The sequence below is a fragment of the Triplophysa dalaica genome, chromosome 5, assembly GCF_015846415.1.
Source record: "Triplophysa dalaica isolate WHDGS20190420 chromosome 5, ASM1584641v1, whole genome shotgun sequence".
Classification (NCBI taxonomy): Eukaryota; Metazoa; Chordata; class Actinopteri; order Cypriniformes; family Nemacheilidae; genus Triplophysa; species Triplophysa dalaica.
This window is the reverse complement of record NC_079546.1, coordinates 25,011,232-25,034,573: the sequence shown is the minus strand read 5'-3', so window position 1 is coordinate 25,034,573 and position 23,342 is coordinate 25,011,232. Positions and strand designations below refer to the sequence as shown.

The 23,342-nt window shown below is 36.0% G+C and overlaps 1 protein-coding gene and 1 long non-coding RNA gene across 2 annotated transcripts in view; one reads left to right on the top strand and one right to left on the bottom strand.

The window, feature by feature from the left end:
* The window catches only part of LOC130421408 (uncharacterized), a 62,054-nt gene that overhangs the window by 28,850 nt on the left and 9,862 nt on the right, over positions 1 to 23,342 (bottom strand). The window contains exons 2-3 of the mRNA XM_056749254.1: positions 20,658 to 20,665; positions 7,853 to 7,876 (exon numbers count right to left, since the gene is read on the bottom strand). Of these exons, the coding sequence (XP_056605232.1) occupies positions 7,853 to 7,876; positions 20,658 to 20,665 (32 nt within the window). The remainder of the gene's footprint in view (positions 1 to 7,852; positions 7,877 to 20,657; positions 20,666 to 23,342) is intronic.
* Positions 1,621 to 3,198, top strand: LOC130421421 (uncharacterized). Its single transcript, XR_008906807.1, has 4 exons — positions 1,621 to 2,134; positions 2,372 to 2,494; positions 2,645 to 2,749; positions 3,084 to 3,198. It is a non-coding gene; the product is annotated as an uncharacterized LOC130421421 (long non-coding RNA).

Here is a 23,342-nt window from a genome sequence, read left to right as displayed (position 1 = left end):
CAAAGTATGCAGAGTTTTAAAGCGAAAGGAATTCTACACGGTTTCTATAGCAAAAGAGCTTTATTTCAAAGTAGTGGAGGAGGCTAGACGAGAATTTCACAGGCATATTACCTACCTAAAGCAAGCTACCTGACTTAAAACACACCTGACATGCCAACTTGAATTGACATGTCATCAAATCAAAACACCCATTCATGGAGATAGCAATTGAAATGAATGGGTTTCCTAGCACAGCGCATTCCGCGTCCTGTGTGAAAGCCGCATTACCTTGATACTTTGATACTTCACTGTAATGAAAAATAGATCATAGTGAAAAAAAAACTTTGAAATAATTTGATATGAAATTAAAACATTGCTTACTCTTTTCCTTGATCTTCTCTGCTCGTTCTTTTCAAACATGTCAATGTCTGTGTTATCTGAATCATCGGACATTGGAGTGGGGGTTACGGGTACTGCTTTCTTTCTTTGTAAGTTCTGAAGGTCTCTTTTGAGTTTGTCTCCCATTGCAACATCGGCTGCACCTTGAGAAGTACTTGCAATCTAAAAATAATACATTCTTATGTTACATTTCACCAGCAAAAATAATATTTATAAAGAAACTGAAAAAGGATCAGGCAAGGCCATTCATTATTATGAAAGTAAGGACAATCCAAAACCTTTAAGGCCTCAGCTGTTTTTTTCCCCTGCTGTGTGGTTGTCTTCCAGATGTCTTCTCCTCTCTTAAAAGCATCTCTCTTCACAATTAAGTCTTTGTAAACATCTGTCATTAAAAACAAAAGGTTAAATAACAAAATTATAATATAAGAACATTTTAAACTGAGAAATAGATCACGTCCATGCACACATCCAACAAGCCCAGGTCGAGGCGAATCGACTGCGCCAGCATCCTGAGTATATCTAAATACTTTCAAATACTTGTCATAAATAATTACTTTTCCACTACAATAACTTTACTAATAAATATAATAATATTGTAACAAGGCTTAAGGCCGATTAATTAGCAAGCATTATTTTTAATGCAAAGAGTGGACAACGTTTTATAGCGGTTATATCAAACAGAAAAAGACACTTTCTAGGAAGCATCAACAATAGGTGCCTAAATTTACTAGACCTAATGCTAGCAAGTCGGTATTGTGTCAGTAATCCACGTAACTTAGCTATCATTGATCTAAATGCTAACAAACGTTGAAATGATGTTTGCGTGGGAAAATAGTTTCTAAACCCAAAGTGATCTTAAAGCTAGTCACACTCATCGATAAAATGAATCAGCTTACCACTAAGAAGTAGAATTTTTGCTGGCAGTGTCTTGGTCTGTCCATGTCTGCTGCGACTTGACAGACGCACCTCTACATAGCCCTCTTCGCTTCGAAGTTGCTCGCGTGAACCGACCACGAACTCTGATAGTCTGTGCTCTCCTAAAATGATATCGGTGCTGTCCACTTTCAAGATATCAGAGTCAGGGAAATAAAACAAAGCATACTTTGGAAACGACATGGCTCCTGCTGACATTTCTTTTCCGTTGGTCGCCCAGCCGAAATGACCGCTCAAAACGTCAGTTTTCAATTGGCTGTCTCTGATTGGACAGTTAGTGTTAATATGATTTGAAAGGCTTTACTCTTATTGGTCAAACTGAATGCCCTGCGAAATTGCATTCACTTCAAAAATAGTATAAACTACCGTTGATAGTATTAATAATTGCTACTTCCGTCGCCATAACATCAGTTGGAATGCCTCTGGCGCTGAAATGACAATAAAGAAGAAATATAAATCTTACCTGGACTCACAAGATAATGAGATTCCAAAAACGACAAATCACCGCTTTAAGAAGTTGGCTGCAAATAAAGAGGTATGTTTTATTTGAATGTTTTTTTAGTTAAATATTATTTTCCAGCACAGTTTGAAAATTGTAGCCAGACTTGCAACAAATTATATATATTATTTTCTTTATTCTGCATGGTATTCCTGCTACATACAACATGCTGTATTTGCACGTCTGTCTGTGGTACACAGTATTTCTACATCTTTGTCATTTTCTTTTTTGCAGAATTCACGCCGAGGTGGTTACAAAGACTATGTGTGCTGCAATGATTCTGAATTACCAAGAACAACTGAATACAGGAGAAGGAAAAAACTGGTAAATAGGCATAAGTATCTATAGACTGTAGTTTTCCTGTAGCTCAGTGGTAAGAGCATTGTGTTAACAACGTAAGCTTGTGGGTTGGATCCTAGGGTATTGCATCTTGTGATTTTTTTTTTTTTTTTGAGTATTTCAAAGCCTACTGCTAGTACTAGAGATTTATATTATTATTAATTGATTCATGAAGCTGCAAGGTAAAGTTTATGATACTTACAGTAACTTGATATTTTTCAGCTCCCAGTCAATTTCAATAACAATGAGTCCAGCAAGGAAAATAACAATGTTCATTATACTCAGTGCCCAAGACCAGCAAAGCGATTCAAATCGGATAACCAAGAGCAGGAAATACTTGAGTGGGTAGGTAAACGTTTATCAACATCAGTTTTTTTATTTTAAAATTTTTACGTCACAGATTTAAAATCAAACAACATATAATGTTATATGTCATATAATGAAAAAAACAGTAATCCATCATTTGGCCTGCATATGTATATGTATGTTTTATAGAGTGTTAATGAAGTGACTACTAATGATAGCAGAGGGCTGCCTCACCTGACCAATTTGTGCCAGTCTCCTGAGATTCATCATCAGGAAGCCGACTTACACTCTCAGGTAAATATATTATTATTTGTTATGTACATCCACAATTACATTATACTGTATGTGGCTGGATAGACTACTGTCACAACATGACAATATTATATGACTTGGCTTTTATAAATTGGGTTTTGGAACTGTGAGGGTTAGATGAGTTTATTTTTGTACATGTCTGTACAAATACAGACATAATTGTTACAGCTAGAGGAAGTGGCTTTGAAATATTTATAGAACTATTGCAGGTCATTTAAATGGGTCATTTTAAAATTCTAAACATGTCTCTAAATTTGTTCAAATAAAAGTTGTTTGCAGAACTTGCCACTCAGATATACAAATCTTTATTCAACAGACAATTAAGGACAGGCCTGATATTGTCTGTGGTGGACACCAAGAGTATACTGATTTGCAACTAGCACCTGAGATACCTCACCTGAACCAAGGACCAAGCTCAAATCCATCGCAGGTAAATTATTGATGGGTGTGGCTAAAATCCTGCATTACATAAAAGGAATCTAATTATTACGATTGGCCCACACCATTGGAAAATAATTTATAATTGCATTAAACACAAACTTAAATAATATAGTTGCACATTACATTCTTTATAGAATTTTATCTACCAAGTACCTGGAACCAATGGAGGGTTTCAGGTCAGTTTGGTGCAAAATTAAATGAAATTGGTAAAGAGATGGATCCTGGACAGTTTTCGTTAAAACTGTTAGATAGATCACTGTTTTTCTGCATTATCACAGGCTTTGTGCAAGTGTCCATCTAGTTACTAATCTGTTTGTTAATTCATTTATTTATTTTTGTTGTTGTAGGGATCAGAGGTGGATGAGCTACTTTACCCAGGAGCACCTATCTCCAGAGGTCATAGTATGATGCTTTTAATGTCCTTTATTTTGAGACACAACCTCTCAGGGACAGCTCTGGAAGACCTCCTCAAGTTGTTTAATGAACATTTCCCAGGAACTGTGCCAGCTACTTCTTACCTATTTCATAAAGCTTATGGTCAGTTTGGACAATATGAATCACATTTTTACTGGTCTGGATGCACAAACTATATAGGTAAGGTTAATGGTCAGACACAGTGTTCTGTATGTCACATGACGTTTGATGCAGACAAAAATTTAAAAAACGGGTCGTATTTTCTGGTTTTAAAATTATCTGGACAAATTAAGGACATTCTGGAAAGTCCGAAGAATACTTTAGAGAGAAAAATGTCAACTAATGGCATTATAAATGACATAAATTCAGGAATGGAGTATGAAAAGCTAATCAGGGCTGGTAAAATTGATAAAGAGGATGTGAGTTTATTGTGGAACTGTGATGGTATCCCAGTTTTCAAGAGCTCAAAGTCTCAGCTATGGCCCATTCAGTGCCAGATCATTGAACTGGATCCAAAAGAACGGAAAAATAATATCTGCATTCCTTGTATTTGGTTTGGAGAGAAGAAACCTAACATGGCAACTCTGTTAACTCCATTTGTTGATGAGCTTCAAGAACTGGAGCAAACTGGAATCAAATGGACAGACACACAGAACGAGCAACATTCATCTAAGGTGCATGCCCTGATCTGTAGTTCAGATTCAGTGGCTCGTCCCCAAATTCGAAACACAAAGCAATTTAATGGCATATATGGCTGTGACTTTTGCTATCATAAGGGTGGGAGATCATACTCTTACACATGTCCTGAACCTCGTCATCGTTCCTACCCTCCTGTTCCCTAGTTTGTGTTGATTAGCTTTCCTTGATTGTAATCCCTTGCACCTGTTCCCTCTTGTTATCTTCCCTATAAGAGTCCTCACGTTTCACTGTCTTGTGCGCGTTCATTGTAAGTGTTACCTTGCATGTTTTAGACGTGTCTGTATGCTGTAGATGTTTACCTTGTTCCTGATGAGGTCTTGCCTGGTTCCTGTTAGTCATTGTTCCTTGTATGCTGTTTATCAACCCTGTGTCTAGTAAGTCTTAGTTTAGTGTTTGTTCCCAGTGTTTGTTTTGTAGTTTAGTAAGTTAGTGTCCTTGTTAAAGTTTATAGTTTCTCCTGTCTTGTTTTCCCCATTGTGGGTTTTGTTTTGTCTTGTTATTTGTAATAAATAGATCTGTTTACTCCCTTCACCTCCTGTTGTCCTGCCTTGCAATTGGGTTCCCATTGAGATTCATAACACTGAACCATCTCTCAGATGCGAATCTGAGCATTTTCAACATGCTATGGCTGCAACTCCTCAGCAGCCTGTAATGGGAGTGAAAGGTCCCTCTCCTTTAATGAAACTAGCAAACTTTAAGATGGTTAATGGGTTTGTGCCTGAATACCAGCACAGTGTTTGCCTAGGAGTAACACGGCAGCTAATGACATTATGGCTGGATTCAACTAATCATGACAAACCATGGTACCTTGGCACAAAATCCGAAGTCATTGATAAGCAGTTACTATCAATCCACCCTCCAGTAGAGTTAACTAGAGTTCCAAGATCTGTAAAAGAACGTAAATATTGGAAGGCCTCTGAATGGAGATCGTTTCTCCTGTTCTATGCTTTACCAGTGCTTTGTGGTGTTCTTCCTAAGAAATACTGGAACCATCTTTTCCTTCTTGTTTTTGGTATATATTCTCTGCTTCAGGAAAATATATCAATGGTTGAGGTTGATAGGGCAGAGAACGCACTAAAGAAATTTGTTAGGGAATTTGAGAAGTTGTATGGCAAAGAAAATATGACATTTAATGTGCACTTGATGACACACATTTCTGCAAGTGTGAGAAACTGGGGACCTTTGTGGGCTACATCCACCTTTTCTTTTGAGTCTTTTAATGGCACACTCTTGAAGTTCTTTAATGGAACCACACATGTCCAACAACAGATAGTCAAGAGATTCCTCAAATGGAGAGACCTTACAACCAAGGCTGACAAGCACATGAAGAATGCCAAAGACACAGTCAAAAAACTGTTCTATCATATGCAGAACAGCATCCAAGAAACAGCAAAATCAGCACAACTGTCAGAGAAAGTTCGGGTTTTTGGTAATCCTCATTTAGTGACAATTCCAGTACGGCACATCCTTGCTATAGAGGATCTCTTTGGTATCAGGGTACAGCAAGGCCTTTATTATGATCGTTTTCTTATTGACGGTGTACTTTATCACACAGAAACTTACACAAGGCTTCAAAAAAGAAACAACTCTGTTGTAGAATTAGCTGATGGCACGTTATGCACGATTCTGAGCATTGTGGCATTTAATCCTAAAGGTTGTAACGAACAAATGAGTTGTGTTTTGGTTAAGGAGCTTTGTAGGTCTGGAAGACAGCTTTGTAGGGATTCGGACATTAACATATTTTCCAAGTTTATCCATGAGGTTAAAGTGTCAAACACTATTTACGCAGTGTGTACACTGTCTTTAAAACGGAAATGTGTTATGATTGAGTTGAAAGACAAAAAGTATGTCATAGCTCTGCCAAATAATATTGAAAGAGACTGAAATGATTTCAGTTATATTACTGAAAGACTTTAATTAATTAATTTATAGTATATGTAAAATGCTTTATCATTTTTTTCTATTGGCCATTCATGTGTAGAGCACATAAATTGTAAACTTTAAGATTTATTTTTTTGTTGGTGTGTATATGATGTTTTATACTGTTGTGGGGAAAAATGGGAACTAGGGTTCGGATTCAAGTTTGAACTGGATTTTTCAAACTGGCTGTGTGATTTAAATATTGAAAGTCATGATGTTAAATGAAAGTGTCTTGAGTGAGTAAAATGTATGGTGAACATTGTTGTTACTTGTAAATGTAAATATTTGGCTAAAATTTGACATCTTGATACATTTACATGATATATTGTATATGTTTTTAATGTGCGATATTTCAAAAGTACTAAAAGTCATTTTGTTGTTGAAAATGAAAAGAAAAATATATAATTGTAGCAAACCAATAAAGTAAATGAAAACTACACATTTTGCGTCTGTCATATATAAATATGATACAAGTACTCAGAAGTGTTGCAAAAATATGCTTTCTTTTATTTATTAAATATTTAATTAAGTATATGTTTAATACCCAAAATTGTTCTAATATACTTTTTAGAAAATAGTTAAAGTACTTGTCTATAGTGCATTTCGTAAAAGTGTGATTTAGCATATATTTATTACCAACATACTTCTTGTACACTTTTTATTAATACATTGAAATTATGCTTGTGTATTATGCATTTCATAAAAGTGCAATTTATCATATATTTATAACGAGTACTTCAAGTACACTTTTAAAGATGACATTGAAAGTATGCTTGTGTATAGTGCATTTCTTTAAAGTGTAATGAAGCATACATTTATTACCAGAGTACTTCAAGTACACTTTTTACAAATGTATTCAAATACAATTCAAGATATATTTATTGCACTTCGAATAAGCATGTTGAAAATACAAATGCATTATAAACGTACTAATTGAAATTTAAGTATAGTTATAATACAATTAATTCTACGTATTTTTCACCTGGGTTACTGTGCCGAATATTTGCCAAGTGTGGCCCACATACGTTTTAAGATAACTGGGCCACATTTGCCATATCTTATATGGCCCACTTAAGGCTTACAGCCACATAAGCCATAGCTTACTGTGCCGAATATTTGCCAAGTGTGGCCCACATACGTTTTAAGATAACTGGGCCACATTTGCCATGTCTTATATGGCCCACTTAAGGCTTACAGCCACATAAGCCATAGCTTACTGTGCCGAATATTTGCCAAGTGTGGCCCACATACGTTTTAAGATAACTGGGCCACATTTGCCATGTCTTATATGGCCCACTTAAGGCTTACAGCCACATAAGCCATAGCTTACTGTGCCGAATATTTGCCAAGTGTGGCCCACATACGTTTTAAGATAACTGGGCCACATTTGCCATGTCTTATATGGCCCACTTAAGGCTTACAGCCACATAAGCCATAGCTTACTGTGCCGAATATTTGCCAAGTGTGGCCCACATACGTTTTAAGATAACTGGGCCACATTTGCCATGTCTTATATGGCCCACTTAAGGCTTACAGCCACATAAGCCATAGCTTACTGTGCCGAATATTTGCCAAGTGTGGCCCTCATACATTTTAAGATAACTGGGCCACATTTGCCATGTCTTATATGGCACACTTAAGGCTTACAGCCACATAAGCCATAGCTTACTGTGCCGAATATTTGCCAAGTGTGGCCCACATACGTTTTAAGATAACTGGGCCTTATTTGTCATGTCTTATCTGGGCCACTTGCCACATTTGCCAGAGTTAACTGTGCCGAATCTTATCCAAAACTGGCCCACATATGTTTTATAATAACTGGGCCATATTTGCTGCCACATATGTGGGCCACTTTGGGTTTAGACCCAGATTACCCTTAAATGACTATGCCGCATTTTTGCCAAAGGTGGCCCAGATTTGTTCTCTGACATTTGGGCCAAATTCACCATTTAATACATGGGCCACATTAGGTTCACATCCAGATTACACTTTGCCATTAGTGCCACATCTTTGCCTTAAATGGCCCACATATGATTTGGGATCTTTGGCCCACATTTTTTATTAAACAGGTGGGCCACTTCTGGCTCACATCCATTTAGTCTGGGCCGGAAGGAGACCACCAGTGCCGCATAATTGCCTACAGTGGCCCACATCCGTATGCTATCTGGGATTGGCATCTCTGGAAAAATTGTCCGTAGGGTGTGAGTGCGTGAGTGAATGAGTGAGTGTGTGTGCCCTGCGATGGGTTGGCACTCCATCCAGGGTGTATCCTGCCTTGATGCCCGATGACTCCTGAGATAGGCGCAGCCTCCCCGTGACCCGAGGTAGTTCGGATAAGCGGTAGAAAATGGATGGATGGATGGAAGTTGCCACCTGTATGCATTTGCTTTTTACTTATTTTTTTTACATTTGAAAAAGTCCTTGAAATTCTATTTTATAATATTTTTTTAAAATATTAGGAACATTGTTAGCAACTCTTAAAACAAATCGACCTACCTTTAGAAATGTCTGAAAATTATTTGCATCATGAAGCAGCGGGGAAAATACTTTATAAAAGTGAGTAAGCAGTCGTTATTTGTAAGGCATAACTTAAGTAAATTTTTACGGCATACTTCCATTATAAACATATTGGTTCATTATATAAATATTTGTTTGCATGCTTTAGGCCTACATTGTTGAACTGTAATGATGAACATGTTAAGAAATAGTCGAATCACAGAATAACAATAACTGCAATGTGATCTTTTCATGTCAATATTAGGGCTTAATGTGGTCCAAGACAGACGTAAAAAAAACAATTTATACGGACCAAAAGAAGACAAATTTTCGACGTCGATTTTTTGGCTAATTTCGACCAATTTTTGACGGACCAAAAAAGGACCAAATTTCGATGTCGATTTTTAGGCTAAAAGACGGCCAGCACGGGCCGACTTGATTTAGCCCAAAAAAAATGACGTCTAGTGCTGGGTGGGTAGGCTATGGCGTAGGCCCGATGCAGAAGTTCTTATTTTAGGCTGAAATTATTTGACTCAAATGGTGTCGAGAAGACCAGGGTTCAAACTCACAGATGTGTCTAATATGCATCTTAAGCGACACGAGCAAAACTCAATTGAGCGTGACAGCCGGTGATCACGAAGACCTTTAATAACAGCATCGCGTTTGAGAAACAAATGATCTGCAGAGGAAACTATGATGTTCATATGTTTATAATGTTTACTTGTTAACCTCATATATACTGAAGATTATTTAACCTTTTTAATTTCTTTAATACCATCAAGTGAATGGAATTCAGACTTTCACTAATCTATACTAATGATGTATTACGTAAGTGTTTTTCCTAATGTCTGTGATTAGACTCCTTTGCATTGACTCATACTGCAAATCACTTGCTTCTGTGTCTGTAAAGATGTGAGATTATTTCCTGAGAGAAATTGTTTAATGATTATAAAATCTTGTGACAGTGTGATCATAAAAGCATCATTTACTTGATTCTCCTCAAGAGACTTCTGTAGAATCTCCATTAAGAGATATTTTAAATTCTTATCCAAAAATAACATTGAAACAATTCATATTTGGACAACATCTTCCACTTTTCATTACCACAAAGTAAAAGATTGTTTTATTTTGGAAATCATTTTCACTAAATCTTATGTTTCTGAATCAGTTGGACATGAATAATCTGCGTATGAATCTCAACAACGTTGATGATCAAGAAAAAAAGCTTCATGGTGCAATGCATGCTGGGTAACATCATAGTACAAAACTCACTCATGACTCCCAGCATGCATTGCAGTTGATCTGTTTATCTGAATTAGTTTAAAGAGTTTGAATTAGTTTTTAAACACCAACTTAATCACAGTCAAGAGTCAAGAGCTCAACTGAAGCAAACACTGATCACAGTAATGATAGATTGTTGAAATGTCAACATTAATAGCGAGTGCAAAAGTTGAAAACCTTTCTAGTAATCAACATTATGGGATGAGGTGATGGCTGCACATGTATGGCCAGTCCTAGGGGCCAGTGAGCTAATTCTCGGGGTCCATTAGTGGCCTCATTTGTTTTTCAGACACGGAGCTGTTGTTAAAGGTCTCTCTGATCACCGGCTGTCACGCTCGATTGAGTTTTGCTCGCGTCATTTAAGATACATATTAGGCACATATGTGTATTTGAACCCTGGTCTTCTCGTAAACCATTTGTGACCCTGGACAGCAAAACAAAAAAATGGGTCAATTTTTGAAATTGAGACTTACATAATCTGAACACTGAATAAATAATATCTATTGATGTAAGAGTTTATAGAATAGGACAATATCTGACTGATATACAACCATTTAAAAGCAAAGAGAGAGCAAAGAAATCTAAATAATGAGAAATTTGCCTGTGAAAGGCAATCCACTCACAAAAATAAAGTTTTTGTATATTTAGGGTAGGAAATTTACTAAATATCTTCATAGAACATGATATTAACCTTATATTCTAATGATTTTGACCCATACAATGTATTTTTGTCTTTTACTAAAAATGTTCTCGTGCTACTAAAGACTGGATTTGTGATCCAGGGTCACATTTGAGTAAAATACCTTCATCTTAAAATAAAAACTTCTGCACGGGACTTACGCCATAGTCTGAAGTGCAACTCTCCAAAAATAAAACAGCGTCAATGTGGACAACAAGCGCTGTGGCGATGGTGTCAGGACACATACACATTTCCAAAGGTAGTTTCTTGATAAATTACGTGTTTTTCTGTATTTAAATCAACTTAACCTGCAAAAGTGACTGTTAACCTGTCACTCTCACTGCTAAATGCTTCTCCCACAGTGTACACAACAAACCTCTTCTTCTTCAGCTCTTGTCTTGGTTACATAAGCAACACGCCTGTGGACACTGATATCCAGTGACAATTGCCTGTCGACGCGGACAACAACACTCAAGTATAAACAACTTTATGTTTATTTACAACATTATAACCGGCAATCCACAGCAGGCAGTCAGTTTGGGCACAGGATAGGTCACCTACCAAAACTCGTCTTTTGCCCTTGAAGTAGCTGCAGGAAGGGTACACCATGTGAACTGTTGTCTCAGATTTTGAAGTGTTTTTATTACTGAATTCATTATGTATCATTGAAACGGCCAAATTTATGAAAAACAGCTTTTCATCTCCCTCCAAAACTCACTTCAATGGATCTGCTCTTCTAAGTACGTAGGGAACATGCGATTGGATTCCCCTGAAGATGCTACAATAGTGTTCAGTTTTTGCACAGATCAATTGATTCACATTATAATACTTCAGTTAAACATCAAGGTGCAGTGATAACTTTTGTGCTGAATGTAGTAGAACTATTGACTTTCATTAACTCAACCAAATATCTTCATAAATAGGCTATCTTCTTGAAGATACAATGTCCCCCACATCTTGGATGGAAGGGTGGTGAATAACGAACAGCAATTGTATTTTTGAGTAAACTAAAAATTAAATAAATTGAAAAGGCACACATATTGGAAGACAATTTGTGTGTGCATGTTTAAATATATGACCAATATGTAACGTATAAAATTAACAACATGCAATAAATTACAGAAATATGAAATATCAGATGAAATGGGGATATGGTAAAAATTTGATCACTTTTGGAATCTGGCTCTTAAATAAAAGTAGTTGAAGACCTCATGGGCTACGGTTTAGGTCTGACGTAAAAAAATAAACATGCTTTGGTCGGCACAACTCATCAAAATAAAGTATTTACAAGCTTTAATTCCATCATATTGTATTATATATCATAAATAATTAGAATTATTTTTAGTGTATTGTGTACTCATGTTGTCAAGTTTGACTGAGTCAAGTCACACAAGACACAATATAAACTTGTCTGATAAGTAAATTTCTTTATTTTCAACTGAAGTTTTTTTCTCAAATGGTGTCGAGAGGACAAGGGTTCAAACTCACAGATGTGTCTAATATGCATCTTAAATGACGCGAGTAAAACTCAATTGAGCGTGACAGACGGTGATCACAGAGACCTTTAATGTATGAAAAACAGCGTCATGTTTAAAAACAAATGATATTCAGAGGACACTCATGGAAACTATGATGTTCAAGTCCTGTGATGTTTACTAGTTAAACTCATATATACTGAAGATTATTTAACCGTTTATTTTCTTTAATACCATCAAGTGAATGGCATTCAGATATTTGTTGAACAATGCAAAAAATGTTTTACTTACGTCTGTAATGAGATGCATTTGCATTGACTCAAAATGACTTCTGTCTCTGTAAAGATGTGAGATTATTTCTATCAAGAGTGTTTATGGATTATAAAATCTTGTGACAGTCTGATGATAAGAGCATCATTTATTTGATTCTCTTCAAAAGACTCCTGTTGGGCCTCCAGCGATCGATCTTTCACACCTACCATATCCCTCCCTGCTTAAATCCACATGAAGTACATGCTTTTAATACCCAGAAACACATGTGTGACCCTGGATCACAAAAGCAGTCTTGAGTAGCACAGAAACATTTTTATTAAAAACAAAAATACATTGTTTTGGTTAAAATCATTAGGATATTAGTAAAGATCATGTTCGATGAAGATATTTATGTCCTAACTTAAATATATACAAACTTTATTTTTGTGAGTGGATGTCCTGCCACAGTGCCCCTGATGAACAACTATAAAGACCCTTTCTCAATACTTAGATTTTTTTGTACTCTCAGATTTTAAACGGTTGTATCTCAGTCAGATATTGTCCTATTCTAGCATCTCATACATCAAAAGACATCTTATTTATTTAGGTTTCAGATTATGTACAAAATTCAAATAATTTACGCATTAAAACTGCTTATGTGATCCAGGGTCACACGTATGTACACAGACACACATATGAGCCAATCCTGCAGACTCACTGCACACAAAATGCAAATCAGTGTCACTATGTACAAACCAAAAACAGGTTTTGCATTTAGGTGAATGCACACATTTGTGTAGGACACTAAAGCTGAAATGTTGAGACTGAACAAGCAAAGACAGTCTGATGTTCACTCCTGAGTGTTGTTGCAGGTGAACTAGTGTTTTCTTCTTATAATTCAAACCAGTCACTTCACTGCGAGTCACTTTGTTCATTTTAATGTGTTTGTTATGATTCAATAAGATATTTTCATCATTTCAGATTCATTTCATACTTGTGAAGCCATCAGCAATGGAAAAACCCATTCATGTGCTGCTGTTCTCAGGTCGGTGTGACACTTTTCATCTAAATGTTAAATGTTTGAATTTATGTTTGTTCAATTACAAAACTAATTGAACTTTAAACTCAAAATAAAATACAAATATGAAGTGAATAAACTTTAAAACATACGTGGATTGATGCCACATGTGAATATTTGATCAGTTTGTCATTTAAATCACCATTTGTTGTAAGAAACCAAAAACTATTTATGGAAAAAAACTAATACAAAGTTCATTAAAACTTAAAATTATTTATTTATATTCAATTATTGTTCATATTTTTAAATTTGGTTCAAATGTGATGTTTTTCAGACTTAATTCAGTTTTTCACATAGAAATAAATCAATTTAATGAGGCGGTTTGAAATCAATTGTGTTAAATGATCTGAATGCAGCAAGACTTTTATTTGTTTATTTGTTGGAATTATGTTATTTACATTTAATCAGTATCACTTTCACACCTGCTACTAATGTTGAAAAATATTGAAATTTCATTGAATCACCTTTATTGTGATCAGAGTTTGCTTTACTTGAGCTCTTGACTCTTGTGGTTTAATGTTAAGTTTATTTCTGCTATTGTAACAGTGTGTTAAGATGAATGTGTTGTGGTTTAAACACAATGAGATCAGATGATGACGTCTAAGTGATGATGCACATTGTCTGAATGTCTATTAATGTGTAACATTTGTCCTGTGATGTCTGTGATACTACAACATGAGGCTAAAGCAGTTTAATGGCTGTGATATTTTCATAAGAATCAACACACATATTCACAAACTGTTATGTAACAACTAAATTGATTAGACACACAAAGGCTTCAGGAATTAACATATCACATTGTGTGCGGCTGTGTTTCTATCACTACACACATGATGAAACATGAGCCTCTCGAGTGGACCTTGATGATGAGATGTGATTTTGGCTTTTGTCTTAGTTTTCATCAAATAATGACAAAAGACTTTTAACTTGACAATTTATTGTGTTGATTTGAGCAGTCAGACAGATGTATATGGAGCTGGTTTACACCTGTGTTCTCATGATGTGAGCACCACTGACATCTGCTTCAGGTGTGGTGTGTTCTCTTAAGGGGGTCTGGTGCTCTCAGAGATGTTTAAAGTTCTGGAGGAAACCATTATTCCACACAGTGGGGGTGCTTTTCTCCTTTTTCTTATATAAGCGGCAGGAAATGTGTTTGAGGAATAAGTGGTTAGGAGACTATATTGCTTTAAAACATGCTTTATTATTCCTGATTTCAATCTATGTAATGTTTTCTTCTCTTTTTGGATTGTATGTGATGGTAGAATGATCTGCTCTGGTGCTTCACCTGGTGAATCTGGTCTATTAGAGTCAGTCTCTCTTATAGTCACGCCAGAGAGGAGGAGGGTGCCAGTGTGTTAAACCTTGTGCTGGTTTTGTGTTACAGCAGATGTTTTGTTCATAGTCAGTTTGAGCAAATGTGTATCTAGAAGCCTGGATGTACAGTTATGTGATTCATTTTTCTTTTATTCAAGTTATAACTTATGAACTTGTGACCTCAAACCTCTTCATATGTCTTAATAAAACTCCTTATGGAATTATCTTGTGTTTCATCTGAGTCTTCCCATCACCTCTCTTCACTCAGTGCTTTACACTGTTAGCTCTTATCTGCTGTTTCTACAGTAGTATATTGTCAACACTGTTAACAGATAGTTACTGTAGATCATACATCTGCAAAATATCTTCTTGAGGTTAAATATGTAAGTCACCATTAGTGTGATCTGTGTTATTTTAGTTGTACTGTTGGCTCGAATTATTTAAAACGGTTGTCCTTAACTGTCTACTCAAAGAACATTTGTCTGCCAATAAATTACTTAAGAAATGGCAGGTAAGGGCTAACGGTGTACTTTACCATTGGGTTTCACACAAATTCATCAAGAATCACCATATTAAAAGGTTGATACACTGAGTCTTGATGAATTTGTGTCTTATTTATAAACGGTTGTAATGTTTACGTGTGTAATTCATTTAGAAGATATTTATAATATATGTTTGTCTCAAAACAGCTGAATCTCACTCTCTACTATCATACATGCAGCAGCACAACACTGTTCTCATCCACATACAAACAGTGTAGAGTCAAGAGCTCAACTAAAGCAAACACTCATCATCATAATGATGACTTCAAATGACAAACCAGTCACATCTAAACCTCTAAGATCACAGTTTGAGCACACAGTGAGTTTGCTGTGAGGTTACATTTTGACCTCATCGTGAGCTTTCTGTAAACTCATGTTGACATCACTGTGAGATTGTTGTGACATCATCATGTTGGCTGGGTTATTATTGTTTATAACCATTTAAAACAATGAAATGTTAATGTCTGTTGTCAAAAAATAAATTGCAGGTTTAACACTGATCTCTCTCTCTCTCTCTCTCTCTCTCTCTCTCTCTCTCTCTCTCTCTCTCTCTCTCTACAGTACTCTATCTGTTCATTCAGAGCATCTCATGTGAATATGTTCTGATACGAGAGAAGATGACTTGGAATGAGGCACAGGTTTACTGCAGACAGCATCACTTTGATCTGGTCACCGTTCAAAACAATGAAGACTGGACAAATGTACAGAGAGAAGTTCATACAGCATTGACTTCAGCCGTCTGGATTGGACTCTACAATAACATTACAAGCTGGCGGTGGTCATATCAAAATGAAGACATTTCATTCTCCAGATGGTATGGAACTGAACCAGACAACAGTAATGGAAAGCAGGAATGTGTCATTATATCATCTAGTGGATTGTATGACAAATACTGCACTAATGTATATCCCTTTATTTGCTTCAAAGGTATGACATAAGACCAACACATGTCAATCACATTAATATTTTAATTAATGCATTGTTATTGGATTTATTTCAATTAAGTAATATGATTCAATCCTCTCATTGACCAGAATGCATTTAGCAGACACTCTAGCTTATTAGTATTATTATTATTATTATTATTATTATCGTCCCCAAAATTTCTGACTGCTACTCCTCCTAAAGCTTTCAAGCTACATCCACAAATCTTTCCACGAACCTTCAAACTGGTCTGACTTGAGTTACTATATCTTATTAAACTGACCCAGGTTCTGGTTTTCGAAAACCGGACTCTCAAAACCACAAAATTTCCCATTGACTTAACATTGGGACAAACTTTGACGGCTCATAACTCAAAGTAAGAATGTAGTAGAAACTTGCGAGTTACCACATTTGAAGAGTCTGGCAGACTCTATAAGAGCATATATCACAATGGGGTGTCAGTTGCACCCCTGGGGTGTAAGAGCCCCCCAAATTTCCCCATATACTTATAATGGAAGAGGAAATATGACCATATAAGGCGTTACAACTGCGGCACAACTCCTTGTCCAGCCCTGGGAATCTCAAGGTTGGACTACTGCAATGCTCTCCTTGTTGGTCTTCCTGCAAAGGCTATCAAACTGCTCCAGCTGGTCAAGAACGCAAAAGGGCTCATGTGACATCCCTTTTCATCTCTCTCCACTGGCTCCCCGTCGGAGCCCGTATCAGATTCAAGTCACTAATGCTTGCCTACAGGACTTTCACTGGATCTGTACCGTGTTACTTACAAACCCTACTGCAACCCTACACCCCATCAAGATCCCTGCGTACAGCAAACCAGCGGCGTCTTGTATTGCCTTCCCATAAGAGCAGTAAATCGCTTTCCTGCTCATTCCGCTTCACAACTCCTTCCTGGTGGAACATTCTTCCTATCTCTGTCCGTTCAACCACATCTCTCACAACATTTAAAAAAAACTACTGAAAACCCATCTCTTCTGTGAATACCTGACAGACAAATAATAAAAAAAAACTCACTAACCCTTTCTCTCAACAGCTATTGGTCTAGCTTTAGTTGAAACCAGTAACTTTGTATTGGCACCTTATGTATTATGGCTCCTGTATGACATATCTCTTGTTGCTCCCTAATTCTTTGTTAGTCGCTTTGGATAAAAGCGTCTGCTAAATGACTAAATGTAAATGTAATTTAAATGTCCCGTGTTGAATATCTTCGCAGTACAACCACTTAGAGACATGGGGGTGGGCTCATTTTACTCAGGCAACCAATCAGTATGCCTGAAACGTCATTAAACTACAAAGCCACGCCCATAGCAACAAAACATGTTAACTTAGCAACCATTTAACAAGACCTATATCTCTACATCAGAACATCGTAGAGACATGGGGGTTGGTTCCTTTTACTCATAGCTTAGAGTATAATCAAATGACAGGTGCTAAGCCACACCCATAGCAACCAAACAGGTTAGCCTAGCAACCGTTTAGCAATACCTATATCTCTGTATCAGAACATCATAGAGACACAGGGGTTGGTTCGTTTAACTCATGGCTTGGAAAATCATACTAGCAGCATGCTAATTGTGCTAGCGAACATGCTTATCATGCTAACAATATATTAAGCCCAATTTTTACACACTGGGGTCATATTATTTTTTCCATCATGTTAAAAAAGTTTAACAATAAACCTCTCAAACTATTTCAAACTCTTCAGGACAGGCTTTGTCAAGCAAACATGTAGTTTGTACTCGAACATTCCAATCTAGTTTTATTTAATTATTAATAAGTTTAATTAATTAGTATTAATTAGTTTATTAATAATGAGTAAAAAAATATTTCCTCGTGAAAGAGAATTAGTTGTAATATCATCATTTCATCATGGCTCAGTGTTAACAGAGCTCTTGTGAATCTGGTCTCTGGTTAGTTCCCAGTGTTAGTTGCTATAGTGACTGAGTTTGAACTATTTCAAGTTTGCTCTATGAAACCGAATCCACCGGCAATAAGTTTGACAAACTCAAATCAGCCTGTCTTATTATCTTATATCTTGTTTTATGAAACAGCCCTCAGGAAGACCAGGAAGACAAGCATTGCATTAGTCCAGTCTAGAGATTATAAAGGTCTGGACCAGAAGTTGAGGAGCATGCTCTGTGAGATAAGAACCGGTCTACCAAACAAAGTTCTTAAAGATTATTATCAAATAATCAAAAAAGATCAATTCAATTGTCCAGCTTGTTTAGTGATGTTGAGTGTTGATCTGTTGATATGAATAGTTTGTTGATCGTCAGTGTTGAGATGCATAAACTGATCTTTGTGTCTGTGTGTCTAAACTATGAGATGCAAAGTATAGTAAAAGAGGTAAATTAAACTCACGTGAAAATGTATTTTCTTTGATGTTGTCCTCTAATGGTGTTTTTCAATCTCATCTTTCTACAGAGAATGAAACAGAAGCTGACAGGTTTGTTTTTGTTAATATCCGAAAGACCTGGCATGAAGCTCAGAGTTACTGCAGACAACATTACACAGATCTGGCCGTCATTCACAATCAAACTGAGAATCAAGTGCTGATGCTGAAGATGTCAATGACAGACATTAGTGAATCATGGATTGGTCTGTTCAGAGACTCATGGAAGTGGTCAGATGAAATAAATGTTGTGGACGTGTCCTCCATTAACTGGATGACTGGACAACCTGACTTGACGGGCGTGAACCAGCCTTGTGGTGTTATACGTCCTGATGGTCTTATAGATGATCAACTGTGTTCTAATACTTTTCCATTCATCTGCAAGACACGTAAGTTTTTATGTGTGATCATAAGCTTCTCACAACACAAACATCATAAATACACAGAATGAGAGAAGAGACTGTAGACAAACATAGCTGTTGATAGTCAAAATAAATAGTCTGACCACAAATGTTCTGTTGAAAATATTGATTTCCATTTTGTATTAAACATTAAAGACAGTGAGAACAACTGATGAAAAACTGTCAGATTGATGATCATATGACACTAAGCAGTCTGGATTTAATAAAGCAATAAGTCGTGTGAAGCAGTGGGTTACAGTGTATTATATAACAGCTAAGGGTGTTGTTGTACAACATGAAGCGGAGTCATTAAAATCACTTTAGCTGTTTTAAAATGCACTGTAACCCACTGCTTCACACGGCTTATTGCTTTAATAAAACTGCTAATCCATATGTGTGGCAAGGTTTCATAAAATAGAGTAAATAAAATGATATTGAGGCTATGTAGTGCAGTCAGCCGTTATAAATAATTTATAAATTATTATAAATAATAATAATGTCTTGAGACTTGTCTGTTGTAACTATCCCAGTGTAAAAAGAAAGTCTCCTCGAACAACAAGTCAGCACAAGAGAAGAAAATCCTGTTTTAATGTCAGATGTGCAGCTATTGTTAGTGTTCTACTGTATTGATCTGATTTGTCCTTCTGAAATGTAGTTTTGGTTTAAATGTTGAAAGATGAAGAAGTAAAGAAGGAGAAATGAAATAAAAAAATCATAATAAAGATTTACATATATATAATCTGTTTTGTGGCTAGTGAAAGTTGCACCAGAAACACTCGAGAGACAATATGATGAATTAATGATTATTATTTATTCATTTTTCCTTTGTGTATTCTAAAGAACAGTTGCTATGAAAACAAAACACATGCAGCTGTTGCGTTAGAAAGATTGGCTGTAGATTTGTGTAACTGTTGTGATGTTGTTTTCTTCACACTTTATATGAGATGAAAATTAATACAGTTTTTAATCTTCCAGCACAGACCAAGAAACAGATTGTGAGATTTGAGCTGAAATCTGGTCAGAATGTCAATGATCCTGCAGTGATGAAGACCATCTTACAGTCTGTGAGTATTCAACTATTTGTGTTGAAAGTGTGTCCTACACAACACAATGAGCTGACACACAGATAGTAGAGTTTTTCAGACTCACTCAAACATGTTTGTTACTGGATTAAGACACAATCACACTTGACTTTGTGTTCTATTGACTTCCAATCATACTCATGAATATTTGTTAGAAGATATTTTGCACTTCGCTGTGTTTCAAAGTTCAAGTTTTTAATAAACACCTTAATATATACATTCAAATATACACAAACATAAACAAAAACTGGTCAGAACTCAAGCTGCTCTCCTTCATGCTGTCAATATGTTTGACTTTGTCAGAAAACACCTTCTGTCCTGAGACTGCTGGTCTGGATTGTGTTAAATGAGTAACTGTGCGTCTGCAGCTGGACTTCTGTCAAAAGCAACTCTCGTCTTCTTTCATTTGATTGTTTATCTCTGTTAGATTCATGAGCGCTTGTAGAAAGCTGAGGTAGATCAACCGCTAGATGTCAGTGTACCAGACGGTCTCTTTAAATGCCACAAAACTACAGGAGACATTCAACAAATTGTTTATTTAATACAATTGTCATTCAATAAAATAATAAAATAAATTAATATTAACGTAATTTAAATAAATAGTTATATTATTAGACGATAGCCAGACTGATAAGAAAACACAGACCGGAAGTTAACTGCAGTACAGGCACAAACGGAAGATAAAACAGTCGATTCATGGCTCCAGTGAATATTTAACCCACCAAAAAATTATTCTGTCATCATTTACTGACCCTCAGATTGTTCCAAACCTGTTTAAATGTATTTATTCTGCTGAACACAAATGAGGATATTTAGAAGAATGTCAATCAAACAGATCTCCTCACACATTGACTCCTGAAGAATTTACAGAATGTTCCCTATTATGTCCATAAATGTGAGATGAGATCTGTTTTGGTACTGACATTAGTGTCAAATTTGATGTAATATGTACATCACTTCTTGTAGTTTGTGGTATGGACTACCCAATCTCGTTTTTTCGTATTTGGCTCTCGTTTATCTGGTGTCTCTGAATTGTTATAAAAGGACAATCAAAATACTTGACGGATGTGAAAAACGCAGAAAATCAAACCCAGTCTGAATTGTTTTATGAATGACGAAAATATCGGAGGCAGTGTGTAAATGTGATTGACACAACGTGAGGTCATATCTATTTTTTTACGACTCAATGTGCAATGGTCTTAAGAGTGTGTGTCATGATTGTTTGTGTTGTGTAGATTCAGCAGAAACTGACAGATTTGGGCGTACACAATGACACAACAGTGACCTGGAGAGTGCAGCCTGATGGAAATGTTTTCACACCAAAACATGAAGATGAAGAGAAACAGAAAGTGTGTTCAGACTTCTGACCGATCACAACACAGTCGTTGTGTTTAAAGACGTCATTTTCATCACTTGAGAGAAACTTTGAAATACATGTTTTGTAGGATTTGTAATAACATGTAAACGTTTATAATAACTTCAGTTAGTCTCATTATTTTGTTATCCAGTCAAATATATTTAGTTATTCTTGATTGATCTTATAATTCAGCTTTGAAGATGTGTGTTATTAATGATATTATAGTGATAGTAGCGTGACAATCTATTAAACTACAATCTAATGATTACAGATTAAGACAATGACATGTGACAATGTGAGTTAAATGTTTATATTCTGTGTGTTTTATCTTGTGTGTTTGTGTTTGGTGAGGTGTGTAGACTGTAGCAGCTGAACATGTAATGCTTTTAGATAAAAACTTTTACAACATACAGTAGTAGTAACACAACATATAGTAGTAACCATGTATGAAGAGTAATTCAACATTTTAAAAACTGTTTTGAATCATTTGGTTGTTTGAGAACATGAATATAAATTAAAGCTTCTTTATAAACACTGAATAGACAAAATGATCTGTGAAAATATCTGTGTTGAAGTGAACTGTGCAAACACATAAATAAATAATAAAACATGTTAAACATATTGTTGAATGATGTTTTTCTGTGTCTCACCAATCGCTTCTGTCTCTCAACAACACAATAAGATATTTGTATATTTTGTGTAGTCGACTCTGTGCTGGTTTGTATTGTCCGCCTCCAGTTTTCCTTTGGTTTTTCCTCCAGCTGATGCTGTGACGTAAGTGTGACGTTGACACTAAAAGGGTCTTTGGTTTACTTCATAATTTGAAAAAACATCTGCAAACTTTATAACTAAATAACAGCATAACAGAATAACAGAATTATATTAGTGAATGTTTTTAATGGGGTCCTATATTAGATAAAAAGATAATATTTGTAACACAATTATACTTATCATGTGAGGCGACAAATATTTCCCAAATAAACTCAGGTTCGGTTCATATTTGCTCTGCCGTGACAAGTGCACTTTATGAGCATTTTCAGCAGTTCGAACATACATTTCCTCAGGGGTCAAGATCCCAACTCAAGGAAACACTGATCACCATGATGGTAACTTTCTTAAAACGCTTAAAACATTTTTTTACGTATTCAAACATGTGAAAAACCTCTAAGGAACGTTCTTATAACAAATTTTTGTTAGCTGGGTTGTATTCCAGGCTGTATTTCAGGTTGTAGTTGATATGTTTCTCTGGGTAAATATTTTTCAGCAGTGACGCTGTTTGTTAAAAGCAGATGTTCATCACTAATAACTCAATCATCACTATAATAATAATGAAACTCATTACAAATTCTGTCAAACTGGAGCACAGAAAGTTGATGGTTTTGGGATAATCTGGGCCAGAATTGAAATGAACTGTTGTTTATATTTGGTTCAGTTCTGCTTTATTTGTTTTGATGTTTGAAATGTGGCATAGCTTTGGCATGCCTGTGGCCCAAATCTGGAGCGGACCGCACAAGTGCCATCATTCCACGCCATATGTGGGCCAGATGAGTAAAGTATGGGGAGTAAGGTGAGGGCCAGATTTGGGCCGCAAAAATTTGCTATCTGGGTTAGCTCAACTTGATTTTGTTGCGTTTGTATTAAGTAATATTAAATTGTTTATTATACTTAAAAAAGGCTGCAAGTTGATTCAACATAAAAAGTCCAATGCAGCCACTTGCCTCAATTTTTATAAGTTAGATCTAGGTATTACTTTTTACAGTGTAGAGAGTTCCTGCCTCAAGTGGAGGCGTTCAAGTATCTGGGGGTCTTG